The 14742-nt window shown below is 38.7% G+C and overlaps 1 protein-coding gene across 2 annotated transcripts in view; it reads right to left on the bottom strand.

Annotated features, from left to right (window-relative positions):
• Positions 1-14742, bottom strand: part of WDR37 (WD repeat domain 37) — a 141210-nt gene that overhangs the window by 57166 nt on the left and 69302 nt on the right. For both annotated transcript variants that reach the window (XM_075827430.1, XM_075827432.1), the window contains exon 6: positions 14574-14638. In XM_075827430.1, coding sequence (XP_075683545.1) covers positions 14574-14638 — 65 coding nt within the window. The remainder of the gene's footprint in view (positions 1-14573; positions 14639-14742) is intronic.

Raw genomic sequence — 14742 nt, 5'->3', positions numbered from 1 at the left:
ACTGTCACCTACATTACAGCGCCGATCTCCTTATGTAGGAGACAGGGCACTTATAATGTGGTGACAGAGTCTCTTTAAGCATTTTTTGGGAAAAAGTTCAGTATGAAATCTACTGGTGCTAAGAATACCCTGCAACCTGCCAGTGCTGGATCTATCAGGCAGATATCTTATAGTGCACCCAAGGTTTCAGGTGACTTTTCAGAACAATAATTCATATGTATGTACATAAAGAATAACAATATTTCTGGCCATTATATGACATGTATTCTACATTATTTAGCAGTTTTCCCCTCTACAGGCCCTTAATTTAATTTTACATAGTCTCTGAGCCAGTGGGTGGAGCATGACTGCTATCATGTCTTCTATACACAGAACACATAAAAGAGGAGAATGCTTCTCTCCTATCTCTATCACATATATAGACGCAGCAGCAGAATGGAGGAGATTATACAGCAGTAACGAGCAGTGTAGCTGCGAACCTAGCTCTGGAGTGGGATGTAACTTACTAAAAGGTCGCTGCAGCACCTGTGTCGCTCTACCTTTCTATCACTCTGCTGTGCCCTCTTCCCCTCACCATAGACTTATATAGGCAGCTGTAACCGGATCCCTCAGTGAGCAGATAGTATGTCTCATCTTGAAGAGACAGATTTAGCAGTAAACGCAGAGTGAGTGAACAGTTAGAAGTGGGAAGGGTTGGAAAGTAACGGGATATGCGGGGCAAGAGGCATTAATCTCTAATAAGATATATTAGTTTCTTATATTAGCTTGTTCCATTGATTTATGTACATTTTGTTGAAAAGTTAGTGACCATTTAAAGTTAAATCAGCAAACACGAAGGCCACCACTGCATAGGCACCAGAACCATAATTTAGTGGATTTCAAGTTACTTCCCTCTACTTATAAAATCAGTCGTCAACTGGGAATTTCAATTTGAGGGTAGAGCTTTTTATTTTTTTAGATCTCTGCCAATCAGCAAAGTCGATTGTTCTCAGCCAATTGGCATCTTAATCAGAACGGAGGGTGAGGCTACTAACTTACTTACAGGGCACAACCTACCCTAGGGGTCCAGTGAGTAGACAGGGGCAGTGTGCAACCCCCCAAAAAATGGCAGGATGGTTGTGTAGTTGGCACCTAAACACCTATTGCTTTATCTCTCAGGCCATGTTTAAGATGGGTTAATGTCTGATGATGTGATATATGAGATATGAAGTTATGGAGCACAGTTTTCTAACTTAGGGGCCTAATTGATACATCAATAACTGAAGCCGTAGACCTTTAAGAGAAAAAAAGAGTTATAGTTAAAGATGAGATTAGACTGAAGACACTGCAGGAAAGAACACGTTCAAACCACAATACAGAGCAAAGCTGTTAAATAATCAGTTATGGGTTATTTTACACCCCATTCACTCACAGCATTTCTACAAGTTAGTAAGTGAACCACAAAAGTCGGAAAAATGGATTAAAAACAAATATGGCAATGCCTTCAAAGGTAAACTGCAGAAACAGCTCAAGTAAACTGAAATAAATGGCTATCATACCTTTCAACTGCACATGTAAAACACCATTTGTGCCAAAGTGATGTACGCCCTACCACATGGGACTGTGAGATAACAAAATTGCTTGCGCACCAGGTTGTTTGGAAACCTGACCCCGTTTCTACGAACATTCCACCTACATATAAACTCATCCACTCAACTTTGTAAAGGGAAGAAAAAGATATTTTCAGGAGTCCATGATTTTATACATTATTAACTACCAAGAGCATCTAAGGTGTATTATAATTATCCAGTATTACTAGTGATCTGAAAATAGGAGAGGTGGGATTCCTTTGGCCACGGTGATCTATTAGCAGATCATAGACAATCTACAACAGTCCATAGTCTGCGTCCTTTTGGTTGACCCAAAATCTGAAATCTCTGCTGTATTTTCATCAATTCAATTAGTAACAACATATTAACGAATTGCTTGATATTCTCTTTAAAGTGAATGCATCAGACTACGCTATATGTCCAGATGATCGGTACAGTATAATGTAAAATCTTTTGACAGTTTTTTTTCCCCTAAATTCCTTGGTTGATCCATCTGAAAAGTAAGTTTGCACGGAAGTTTTTGTCCGGCAGAAAAAAAAGCGAGCATTTTTGGATGTTTTTTCTATGTTTTCCAAAGCATTTGACACAGCCTTTTTTTTTGCCTCTCTTTTTTGCCTTGCATACAAAAGTGTTAAAAAGCAAGTCCAGGTTAACGTTTGGTAGACAATACCCTAGAAATTGCGAAGTTTTCACTAACGTGTGCTCTGGTCTCCGGCAGAAAACACACGCTAGTGTGTTCAACACACATAAGTATGTAGGAGACTTTAAAGGTGTTGTCCAGAATTACAAAAAAAAGGGTATGCAGACAGCGCCATCTCTGTAAATGGGATATGTCTGGTATTACAGGGATGAGGTGTAAATCTCAAAATAAACCCATGAGCAGAGATCGCGCAGTTTCAGTAAACAAAAGTAGACCATTTTTTTATTCTCATGCGTGACAACCCTAATTCAAACTGGCCATACAAGGGGAATTTTTCTAGACAAATAACAATCACTCCGAGGGATTCACAGTTTAGCATGTTTGTAATCTCTAAGAGACTTTCTGCTGCATACAGATATCTTAGAGACGTGGCTCTGTCTGCTGCTGGAGCTTTTCTACCAGTTACAGGAGTTGCAGCAGGAGTTCCAATAGGAAGAGGACGGCTAATCTACTACATAGCAATGCGTTCAGTGCTGACAAGAAGATGCCACTTCCATGGCGCCGATTCTCATTGGCTGGTCTGCACAATAGCAGGAATCACTGCTCCCGTATACATGAGGGTCTGTGCAGTGGTGCCGAGCTCCTGAGCATGTGACCACAGTGTGAATGTTTTGAGAGGAAAATAAAAAAGGACACCAGGGGGCACCATAACAAGTATCCAATATCTAGTGAAATTGGAAAAAAAAAATCTGTTTTGTGAGATCTAACAGAGTATTGTATTATTTAATTGTAGGAAAACTTTTTTTAATAGCAAAATATTACATTGCCTTTTTTTGTTTATTGGCCTATTAAAATTATTTCTAATCATTGCAGAGTAGTTGTAATGAACATAATTCACATGAACACTTTACAAATGCCAGGATCTCAGCAGGGAGCAACCTAGAATCACAGGACAATAATTACCATTCTAAAATGTATCAGGTCAATGTGTTTCACCAGCCAGCTGCTTTTGCCTTGAAGGTGGCATCATGTACCCAGCATAATATTGGTATATGCAAAATACATCATATAGGCCCTTGAAAAGTCCAAAATGATGTTCCCAATTGCAATAGCCGCAGCACATCGATGCCGTATGTGAAAGGAAAGCACTTTGCTTGCGTGTGCGGCCTTATATAACAGGACCACATGCGGTAGAAGGCAGCAGACCTATTGACTTTAGTTACAAAGATTGCTCATAGGGTCAATATGAAGTGATCGTCCTGCTGAGACAAATCGACCAGGTAATGATGCCCTGGGGTTACTTGCATGGCAATATAGTCTTTTACCCTTTAGAGGGGTTCTAAACCTTTTTATAAATACAACTATTTTGTGACGGTACATAAAAAGGATGTAACTTTGTAAAATAAACCTTTTATTTGCAAAATTATGCAGTTTTCAGAATAAAGTCAGACATTTTTAAGTTATAAGGTTTGGACTCGTAATGGCTCATTCACATCGGAGTTCGGTATTTCCGTTGCGCCGCCATGTCAAAACACCGGTACCGTTGCACAACGGACACCACCGTCGGCCGATGAACCCATTGACTTTAAGGTTCCACCAGGTTTCCGTTGGAATGTCCGTGGTTTTACCAGAAACAAGAGCGCAGCATGCTGTACTATTGTTTCTGGTATTTTCAGCCGGATATGTGATGGAGGCCCCTAACGGATCCTCCAATGCAGATGTAAACCGGGTTTAATGCAAGAGTGAGAGGAGTTGTAGAATATCTTTAGAAGTGCTCTTAGTTTTCGATGAACAAATGCAATGCCAAAAATTAGCCCCCAGCTTAGATCTCGGTAGTCATGGCTAAAGTGTCATATATAGTTAGTTTACACACGGCCATACAGCAGTGTATATGAACAGGATGAATACAAAATACCTGTGAATATTCCATTTGAAACGCATACATAGATTATTTATTCTTTTATAGAGTATCTGTCCCCTCTCCTGACACGTCAGTTTTAGAAAATACTTAATACCGCATGAAAAAGAGCATCTGTTCTGCCGTTCCTGTGTTATTACTTATAGAAATATATAAATAAATTGAAAACTAGGCGTTACCAATAACCTTGTCGATTGGCTGTCCCTACATCATCAGCACCGATTGGACACTGTCAGAATGTGTAATGTGTAGTGACACGCCGCATTGACAAAGGGAAGTGGGAACACTAAGTTGTCAATTGATTCATACATTTCCAGGAAGAATAGTGGAACGGCAAAATACAGTTCTAAGAAAAAGTGCTCCAAAATTGTTATGTCATGAGGAATGCAAGTATTTACTAAAACACACATGTCAAGAGGGACAACAGTCCTATTTAAAGGGGTTGTCCACTTTGGATTAACATTACTTGTTAGAAGCTTGTAATTGTTCAATTTCCCGGCAGCACCACCACAGGAGAAATTAAGCATTACACAATGCCTATTCAAATGTGTTGTATGTGTACTGCAGAACAGGACAGATCCTCCATAGGGAAATGCTCTTTGTAACCGCTCTCCACTCTACTGTGAAAATAGTTTTTTTTTTGTTTTTTTTAACTGGACAACCCCTTTAAGGATTGTAGACTTGTGAAATCCTTTCTACTACCCACGGTAGATTGAAACTCCGTTGCATTAGGGCCAGGATCACACACGCAGTTCTGATGCAGTTTTTGTGACCGTTTTAGGCTCAATATTGTGTGCCAAACTCGGAAGTGGATCCAAAAGGAAAAAAAGGTATAAAAGAAAATACGGATGAATCTCCTTTCTTTTGCGTCGGCTTCTGTTTGGCTCAAAAAACCGAGACAAAAACTGCCAAAAAACTACATTAAACCGGTGTGTGATCCTGTGTGTCACACAATAGCCCATTATGCTTCAGCTCGCTGTCCTAGTGTATACAGGCCCATACACACGTTCATATTTTAATTTACATACATCCAGTAGTATCCAAATTCTACATGCTGCAAAACTCACGTGATTAAAAACAAAAAACGACTCTCTAGGTTTGTATATCGTTAATTGAAGAGAATCCATACAAAATACCGACAGCTTGTTATAGAGTAACACAGTCCGGAAGCAGCACTCAAAAAGAAAAGCTGGATTTATTCTCCAAAAGGTTTTCACAGCAACGTTTCACCTTCTCAATAGAGGAAAGCTTGAAAATGGTGAACCTTTGGAGAATAAATCCAGCTTTTCTTTTTGAGTGCTGCTTCCGGACTTTGTGTTACTGTATTGTAGATGGGGAGAGGTCACTCCTCTGAAGCCTGCACCAGCCACCAGGCCTTACTTTACACTGCTGCTCCACACTTTTTTATATTCTTTCGATAGTTCGTAATATATATAAAAAAGAAAAAAGTAATGGCTAAACCATACCCAAAAATCATACCCAAAAATGCAATATACATATAGCACGGTGCCATTTCTGAAGAGAATATATACCAAAAAAAGAAAAGAAAAAAGATCCAGAAATATATCAAGGCACTCTCAGGTAACTATAATTTATATAAAGTCAATTTTATTAATTTAAACCTCCGAATATTTTCAGGTACATAAATATATACATACAAAAAGTTTTAAAAGAAAATCTCCTGGCCAAAAGATGAAGGATGACATATAATCTGATACACCTTCAACATATTAATTAAATCGCTCATACAATACATTTGTTCTCCCTAAGCATAGGGACAGATAATAAATTTAGAACAAACGCTAGGTTGTGTTCACACTTGCGTTTTTGAACAAAATAAATTTTATATGCTCAAGGTGGCCACCATGCCTATTCATAACAAGTGGAAATATTTTTATCTTTATAGACTCCTATATAGTGGAATTCCAATCCTGGGAGAATACTCATCCCACAGTACATAAGCTGTCTTGACGGCGGATCCTTATATTATTTAGCTCTTCCCTCCTATTGCATATAGCATTGGATTTTGGAGATAATAAGGAATAGGCAGTCTATTTAGTAGACGCAGGGTTTAGATATATCCCCCTCGATCCTCTTTATTCAAAAGGCAATCAATTTCCAAGATTTCATAAAATAGCTTGTATTTTTACCTCTAATGTTCCGGTGAGCCTCTGTGATCCATGTGCGGGAGCAATCTGTTAACAGGTGGGACAAAAAGGTCTTCCAAAGGCAAATTCCAGGTTATATATTCCTCTGTTTATCAACTCACTTTAGAGCTCCACCGCAAGGTCAGATGGCTTTAGGTTTTCTTTTGAATACCCGTTTATTCCACACCGTGCACAAGGCGGTACGAGGTCCGGGAAGGCAAAAGCATAGGCCGGCAATTACAATTCACATGATGTCTCCTTCTATATCATGTCTCCAAGTTTGGTCAGGGATTCGCAGGGCCAGGTATAGACGTCACTACCTGCCCAACTTGATTAAGTCAGCTGACGCGTTTCATCCCTACACGGGATTTCCTCAGAGCCGTTTTAGCAAGTGTAGCCAAGGGCATTGTATTTATAGTGTCCCAACAGTTATTCATTGGTTCCTCAATTGCAAGTTTAAAGAGGCTTTATTTCACATATATATGTATAAAAATAGATGTGTATAGATTAAATTATGTCATCTTTGCACAATATATTTATTTGTAATTTACAATTCAAAAAAGGAAAAAAGACTTTCTCCTTGCATTTTAATCAGAACAAATGAATAAATAGATAATTCCTTTTATCATTAACCCACATCTATATGATATTTAATTTATTAGTATAGTAATGGGGGATCAGTGGTATGTCTCGAAAATCAGTACAGATAATCTGTTTAGTCAGACACGAATAGCATAGGACAGTATGCTTTTTTTTAAAAGAAAAGAAATGTCCCAGATTATAATTTATTCCCGGATCATGGAAAAACGGAAAACATTTCTTCCCTTCCCCCAATGTATCCGTTCTAATCATATAGCCAATTTCTCACCTTATTTAGCGTCATGCATTGACCAGATCATACAGTCTCTCGGGGAGGGCAGGGAAGCACGTCTCATGCCAAAGGGCAATATGACCTGTGTCCCCACCCACCCCGAGAGTCCGCTAAACCACCGCCAATCCATCAGAAAGAAAATTCTTTCAATAACGCAATCTAATACATAGTTTTCATTTATATCTCCATTCTATATGGAACCAATAAGATATTCTCTGATCGATATGTCAGGTGCCTACTTATAGAGAGGAGGAATTATTTATATTATGGCGCAATCTGATTATTTCATGATCATTTAATATAAATTTCAAAAGACCAAAATAGGACCACCTATACAGATATTTCATATTTCAAAAACCATTTTTTTCATTAATTTTAATTATTTTTTATTTTCATCATATTTCAAAATTAGAGCCTTTAGATAGAAACAATTAATATCTACTGGGATTATCATTTGTTTAAGGGAACCGTAGGGAAAACAAATACAAATACAGATTCTTTTCCTTTTTTCATCATATCCCAAAGTTGCGGCCTTTGAATAGGAATATTTCAAATATACTGGGATTACCATTTATTCAAAGGGACCATAGGAAAAAGATAGGGAGAACCAATAGAACCATGTGTTGGCACCCTATAGTATTCATATTCCCCATTGGGAATGAGAATTTAACTGTTTAATTTAAATTTTTATATTTTTATTTTTAAATTATTATTTTCAAATTTTTATACTTTTAATGATAGGGGGCAAGTGGAGACCGCTCTGGACGCTGGTAAACAGCCATCCCAGCAGTAATCAACCTGCTCACAACAATACTCAAAGGAACATATTAAATTTTATTTCATTATTTAGTCCCTTAGGGTTTAGGGTGCCTAGCGTATAAATCCACATAGTTTCCTTTTGTAGAAGTATACGGTTCCGATCACCCCCTCTTCTATCTTCAAATAATTGATAAATTCCCATAAATTTCAAACCTATAGGTGACTGTCCATGATGTGTCTTGAAATGTGCTGCTAATGGATTCTTCATTTCCCCCTTGGTAATATCAAAAATGTGTTCACTTATGCGTATATGTAACTCACGTTTCGTTTTCCCGATATATTGTTTCCCACATGGGCAGGTTACCGAATATACCACCATCGTTGAGCGGCAATTGATAAAATTGTAAACTTTAAATTCCTTTTTATGTTCACTATCGGAAAAAGTATCTGATTTCGTTACATATTTACAACATCTACACGAGCCACACTTGAACATTCCCTTTGGGCGTTTTTGTAGCCATAGGTCCCTTTCTGGGGTATTTCTCTTAAATTCAGAGCTGACCAATTTATCCTTTAGTGTAGGTGCCCTTTTGGGGACCATACTTGGGATGTTTCCTACTATTGAATTGATCCTTTTATCCAATGTTAAATATGGCCAGTTCTTTATCATAAGATTCCGCAATATGTCCCAGTGGGATCCATATCTGGAGATGAATCGGACTCTGTTATCACCATTGTCCCCCTTGTCTCTTTTCATAATTTCCTCTCTATTTTGTCTAAGTGCTCTATTATATCCTTTTTTAATTAGTTTCTTAGAGTACCCCCTATTTATAAAACGGGAGGAGAGATCTTGAGCTTCATTTTTAAAGTTTTCAAAATCAGTACAATTCCGTCGAATTCGAAGGAACTCACTGATTGGGATCCCCCTAATTTGAGATGGCAAATGATGACTACTTGCTGCCAATAAAGTATTACCCGATGTCGGTTTTCGATACGTAGTTGTTTTAAGTCTATTCCCATCCCTATAAATATTGAGGTCGAGAAAACTTATAGTGTTTCTACTATGTGTGAACGTTAAGAGGATATTCAGATTATTAATATTGAGATCCCCAATAAATTCATTGAGAGAGTTCAAAGATCCTTTCCAACATAGTAGGATATCATCCATATATCTAAGCCAGGTAGATGCACACTTCCTGAAGAGGGGATGAGGATATACAATAAACTCCTCCCACCATCCCAGATGTAAACACGCATATGATGGTGCGCAGGAGGATCCCATGGCCGTTCCATGTGTCTGGCGATAGTACTTGCCATCAAAAGAAAAACAGTTATAATTCAAAATGAATTCCAACATTTCTATAATAAACTCATTTTGATGAGACCAATTTAAAAATTTGAAAATAATAATTTAAAAATAAAAATATAAAAATTTAAATTAAACAGTTAAATTCTCATTCCCAATGGGGAATATGAATACTATAGGGTGCCAACACATGGTTCTATTGGTTCTCCCTATCTTTTTCCTATGGTCCCTTTGAATAAATGGTAATCCCAGTATATTTGAAATATTCCTATTCAAAGGCCGCAACTTTGGGATATGATGAAAAAAGGAAAAGAATCTGTATTTGTATTTGTTTTCCCTACGGTTCCCTTAAACAAATGATAATCCCAGTAGATATTAATTGTTTCTATCTAAAGGCTCTAATTTTGAAATATGATGAAAATAAAAAATAATTAAAATTAATGAAAAAAATGGTTTTTGAAATATGAAATATCTGTATAGGTGGTCCTATTTTGGTCTTTTGAAATTTATATTAAATGATCATGAAATAATCAGATTGCGCCATAATATAAATAATTCCTCCTCTCTATAAGTAGGCACCTGACATATCGATCAGAGAATATCTTATTGGTTCCATATAGAATGGAGATATAAATGAAAACTATGTATTAGATTGCGTTATTGAAAGAATTTTCTTTCTGATGGATTGGCGGTGGTTTAGCGGACTCTCGGGGTGGGTGGGGACACAGGTCATATTGCCCTTTGGCATGAGACGTGCTTCCCTGCCCTCCCCGAGAGACTGTATGATCTGGTCAATGCATGACGCTAAATAAGGTGAGAAATTGGCTATATGATTAGAACGGATACATTGGGGGAAGGGAAGAAATGTTTTCCGTTTTTCCATGATCCGGGAATAAATTATAATCTGGGACATTTCTTTTCTTTTAAAAAAAAGCATACTGTCCTATGCTATTCGTGTCTGACTAAACAGATTATCTGTACTGATTTTCGAGACATACCACTGATCCCCCATTACTATACTAATAAATTAAATATCATATAGATGTGGGTTAATGATAAAAGGAATTATCTATTTATTCATTTGTTCTGATTAAAATGCAAGGAGAAAGTCTTTTTTCCTTTTTTGAATTGTAAATTACAAATAAATATATTGTGCAAAGATGACATAATTTAATCTATACACATCTATTTTTATACATATATATGTGAAATAAAGCCTCTTTAAACTTGCAATTGAGGAACCAATGAATAACTGTTGGGACACTATAAATACAATGCCCTTGGCTACACTTGCTAAAACGGCTCTGAGGAAATCCCGTGTAGGGATGAAACGCGTCAGCTGACTTAATCAAGTTGGGCAGGTAGTGACGTCTATACCTGGCCCTGCGAATCCCTGACCAAACTTGGAGACATGATATAGAAGGAGACATCATGTGAATTGTAATTGCCGGCCTATGCTTTTGCCTTCCCGGACCTCGTACCGCCTTGTGCACGGTGTGGAATAAACGGGTATTCAAAAGAAAACCTAAAGCCATCTGACCTTGCGGTGGAGCTCTAAAGTGAGTTGATAAACAGAGGAATATATAACCTGGAATTTGCCTTTGGAAGACCTTTTTGTCCCACCTGTTAACAGATTGCTCCCGCACATGGATCACAGAGGCTCACCGGAACATTAGAGGTAAAAATACAAGCTATTTTATGAAATCTTGGAAATTGATTGCCTTTTGAATAAAGAGGATCGAGGGGGATATATCTAAACCCTGCGTCTACTAAATAGACTGCCTATTCCTTATTATCTCCAAAATCCAATGCTATATGCAATAGGAGGGAAGAGCTAAATAATATAAGGATCCGCCGTCAAGACAGCTTATGTACTGTGGGATGAGTATTCTCCCAGGATTGGAATTCCACTATATAGGAGTCTATAAAGATAAAAATATTTCCACTTGTTATGAATAGGCATGGTGGCCACCTTGAGCATATAAAATTTATTTTGTTCAAAAACGCAAGTGTGAACACAACCTAGCGTTTGTTCTAAATTTATTATCTGTCCCTATGCTTAGGGAGAACAAATGTATTGTATGAGCGATTTAATTAATATGTTGAAGGTGTATCAGATTATATGTCATCCTTCATCTTTTGGCCAGGAGATTTTCTTTTAAAACTTTTTGTATGTATATATTTATGTACCTGAAAATATTCGGAGGTTTAAATTAATAAAATTGACTTTATATAAATTATAGTTACCTGAGAGTGCCTTGATATATTTCTGGATCTTTTTTCTTTTCTTTTTTTGGTATAGTTCGTAATATATACAGTACTTTGGTCTCCAAGAACATCACCTGAATAATAAGGCACTAGGACAGGAGTGTTTAAATGCAGCACATCCTGGGCAAGGAGCGCAAAGCTTTATGTACAAATACATCATGGGCATGCTGAATACAAACAAACACTAACGTCCATTTAGCTGAAGTCCCTGAGATCTGTTCTGGGACTGAATTAAGCTGCCCATACATATCAGATGATGTTGGCAGGATCTGCAAATAGTCTAATGTGTATGGAGCCCTCCGACCTGTCCGCTGGCATCTGCCGGATTTTGACATGCTCGATAATTTGTTGTGCCTCCCTCTCCCTATTGAATAAACATGCGAACTGGACCCAGCTGAGCATACATTTACAGGGAGGTGGGGAAGGAAGACAGCAGTCAGCCAAACAGTATATCTCATGTGTGTGGTTAGCTTTTCTGCACAATGTATATTAAAAACGGATTTCAGTACATCAAAAGGTTTGTCTCTATTAACATTATATTTATACACCTGGAGAACCATTATTAAATAAGTTATAGATAAGAAATTATTGTAATTTTCTCATAGTAGACTTACCTCAGTGATACTAGATATATAACATACAGAAAGTTTCCTGCACATCCTATGCGATCACTGTTAAACTAAACCTATCACTAGATTTGCTTTGTAGATCGTGTATTATAGTGCAGATCCTTGAAGGTGTTGAGAATTTGACATGACTGGTATATATTGCTACGTTCTAGACTGAAGGCCCCATTACACCGGACAATTTTGGCAGGTAGAGTGTGCGCCGATCAACGAAGCGTTTGCTCGTTCATCTGCTGATTGCTGCCCTGTTTACACATGGCAATTATCGGCAACGAGCGTTCTATAAACTATCACTTGCCAAATAATTACCCAGTGTAAAACCCCCTTGCCACTTGCATGCAATTGCCCAAGTTGGAGCAAAAACTTAATGGGCGCTACCTTCCGCCCACGACTTGCGTTTGGTCAAGCTCACATAATGAGTATGCTCAATACCAGGCAGTCGACCTACCTGAGGATCTCGGTTTCAGCACCGGCTGCCTGCCTGCCCAAGAGTTGGCAATATGTTCTAGGCAAATTGCCTCCTCCCAGGAAAATGGAAAGCGCTTTTTTCTATGAGTGATCACAAAGCTGACAAGTAAATTAGAGATGGAAGTGTCTTGAAATGTTTAGCGCAATAGTAATGCTGCATCATGTATTCTTCCCGGAATCCTAAATAACCCGTTGACCAGATTCTTGTGAGGATTATCGACTTTTAAAGGAGACAGTTGATAGATATGATGCCTCTGAATATATTGTAAGTCTCGATATCAGGGGTAAGCAATCTTACTCTACCCAGTAATGAATCTGCTTCATCTGCAGTACCTTCAGTTTATCAGCAAGGGACAAGAAGAGGCTGCAGGTTGCTGACCCCTGTTGCGTATTAAGCAATCACATCCACACATGCACACACAGAAAGAGAGAAGTTACCCAGGAGTCTCCACCCCATATTTCCCAGCTTCGCACTCTGCAGTTGCGACATCGACGTGCCTTGTCTGAGAAATAATGTGAGCGCTATACCAAGTACAAGAGAACATAAAGATTTAGCATCTTCGTAAAGTAAGCAGTGATCCTTATGAGGTTGTCAGCAAATGCAGGTGATACACAACTGAGGATTACGTTATATATCTGCAGATCGATCTATCTGTGCACATATATACCCTAATCATGAATAGGTTTGTTATCCCACCCCCAATCCGACAAAAAGTAAAAAAAATAAACACATTAAAAGGGGTTGTCCACCTTCTGAAAACTGATGACCTATCCACCGGATAGGTCATCGGTGCGGGTCAGACACCCGGACCCCTCACACAAGACGCTCCGGTGGCCTGCGGGGCACCGGATGTTGAGGCATATAATGCCATGTACGAAGCCCGGAAGCAGTTTGCTCCGTACATAGCATAGCGGCCGTGCTGCAGAACTGCAGCTCGGCCACTATTCCGTGGTCGGAGCGAACTGCTTCTGGCTTGTACATCCGGTACACGGAGGCACCGGACCAGCTGATGTGCGCGGGGCTCGGGTGTCGGACCCCCGCAGATCATGTACTGATGACCTATCCGGTGTTAGGTCCTCAGTTGTCAGAAGCTGGAAAACCCCTTTAAAGGCTACATGCATGTTGTGTATTTTGCTACAAAAACCACGCACCAAAACCACTGCAATATGAAGGAAATTCGCCGGTAAAAACCACACAATCAAGTGGTTTTCAGTGCAGTCTTTACATTTTGATGCGATCTTCCACAGCACTAGGCAGATGTGTTACCGCTTGCGACTTGTAAGGTAAATGGACATGCTGCGGATTCTAAAATACGCACCACATGTCAATTCCGGTCCTGAAAAATACTGCAGCGTGTACATGAGATTTCCTGGAATCTCATGGACTATGCTGGTACTGTATTACGCTGTGGATTTGTCGCACGCAAACCTGCACGTAATACACATTGTGTGCATTGAACCTAAGGATGCATGCACATTTACATTCGGTAGATTCATACTCCCATTCGTTTTTAAAGGGACTTTACACGATAACCTTTTGTTAGAAGGGTCACCAGATGGTAAGCAGTAAACGTTCACGTTCCATACAGCTTCAATAAAAGGGAAACTAAACAATGTCCATGTAATGCATGAACGTGGCGGGTCCTCCAGAGCAAGATATATTCTTTGTAACAGTTCTGGTTAATAGAGAAAGGTCTTGAATGGGGGACCCCCCTCTATTCACTCAAAATTCCCAAAAAGTTTATTTAAAAATGGGATTTTGCAAACCAGACAACCCTTTTAATTAGCAAAAATAGGATAAGAACCCAGCTCAGTGGAGAAGGGGAACATACAAGAATGTTTTTAGGAATGCTTTCCCTCTCCCCTGAGATGGGTTCCCATTTTTGGATAGAACGAAGAACGTAACTCCCAAATGTAAGTGTGCATGCAGCCCAACAGAACCCCACCTTAAAACCTTCTCTTACATAAAGACCAGGTTTACCTTGCTAGTTGATGCTTTGTAGGTGGTCTTCAACTTTTGTGACAGCTGGCTTGTACTGTGACTAGCTGCAAGATAAAAACAACCAGGGATGTATACGTGATGGAGACACTTTAATTATCTTGAGTAGATTAAAAAAAAAAAAAAAAAAAAATCTATTCAGCCAGGTTAA

Source organism: Rhinoderma darwinii, chromosome 5 (genome assembly GCF_050947455.1).
Source record: "Rhinoderma darwinii isolate aRhiDar2 chromosome 5, aRhiDar2.hap1, whole genome shotgun sequence".
Lineage (NCBI taxonomy): Eukaryota > Metazoa > Chordata > Amphibia > Anura > Rhinodermatidae > Rhinoderma > Rhinoderma darwinii.
Note: the sequence above shows the minus strand (reverse complement) of the source record. Positions and strands in the feature narration are given on the sequence as shown.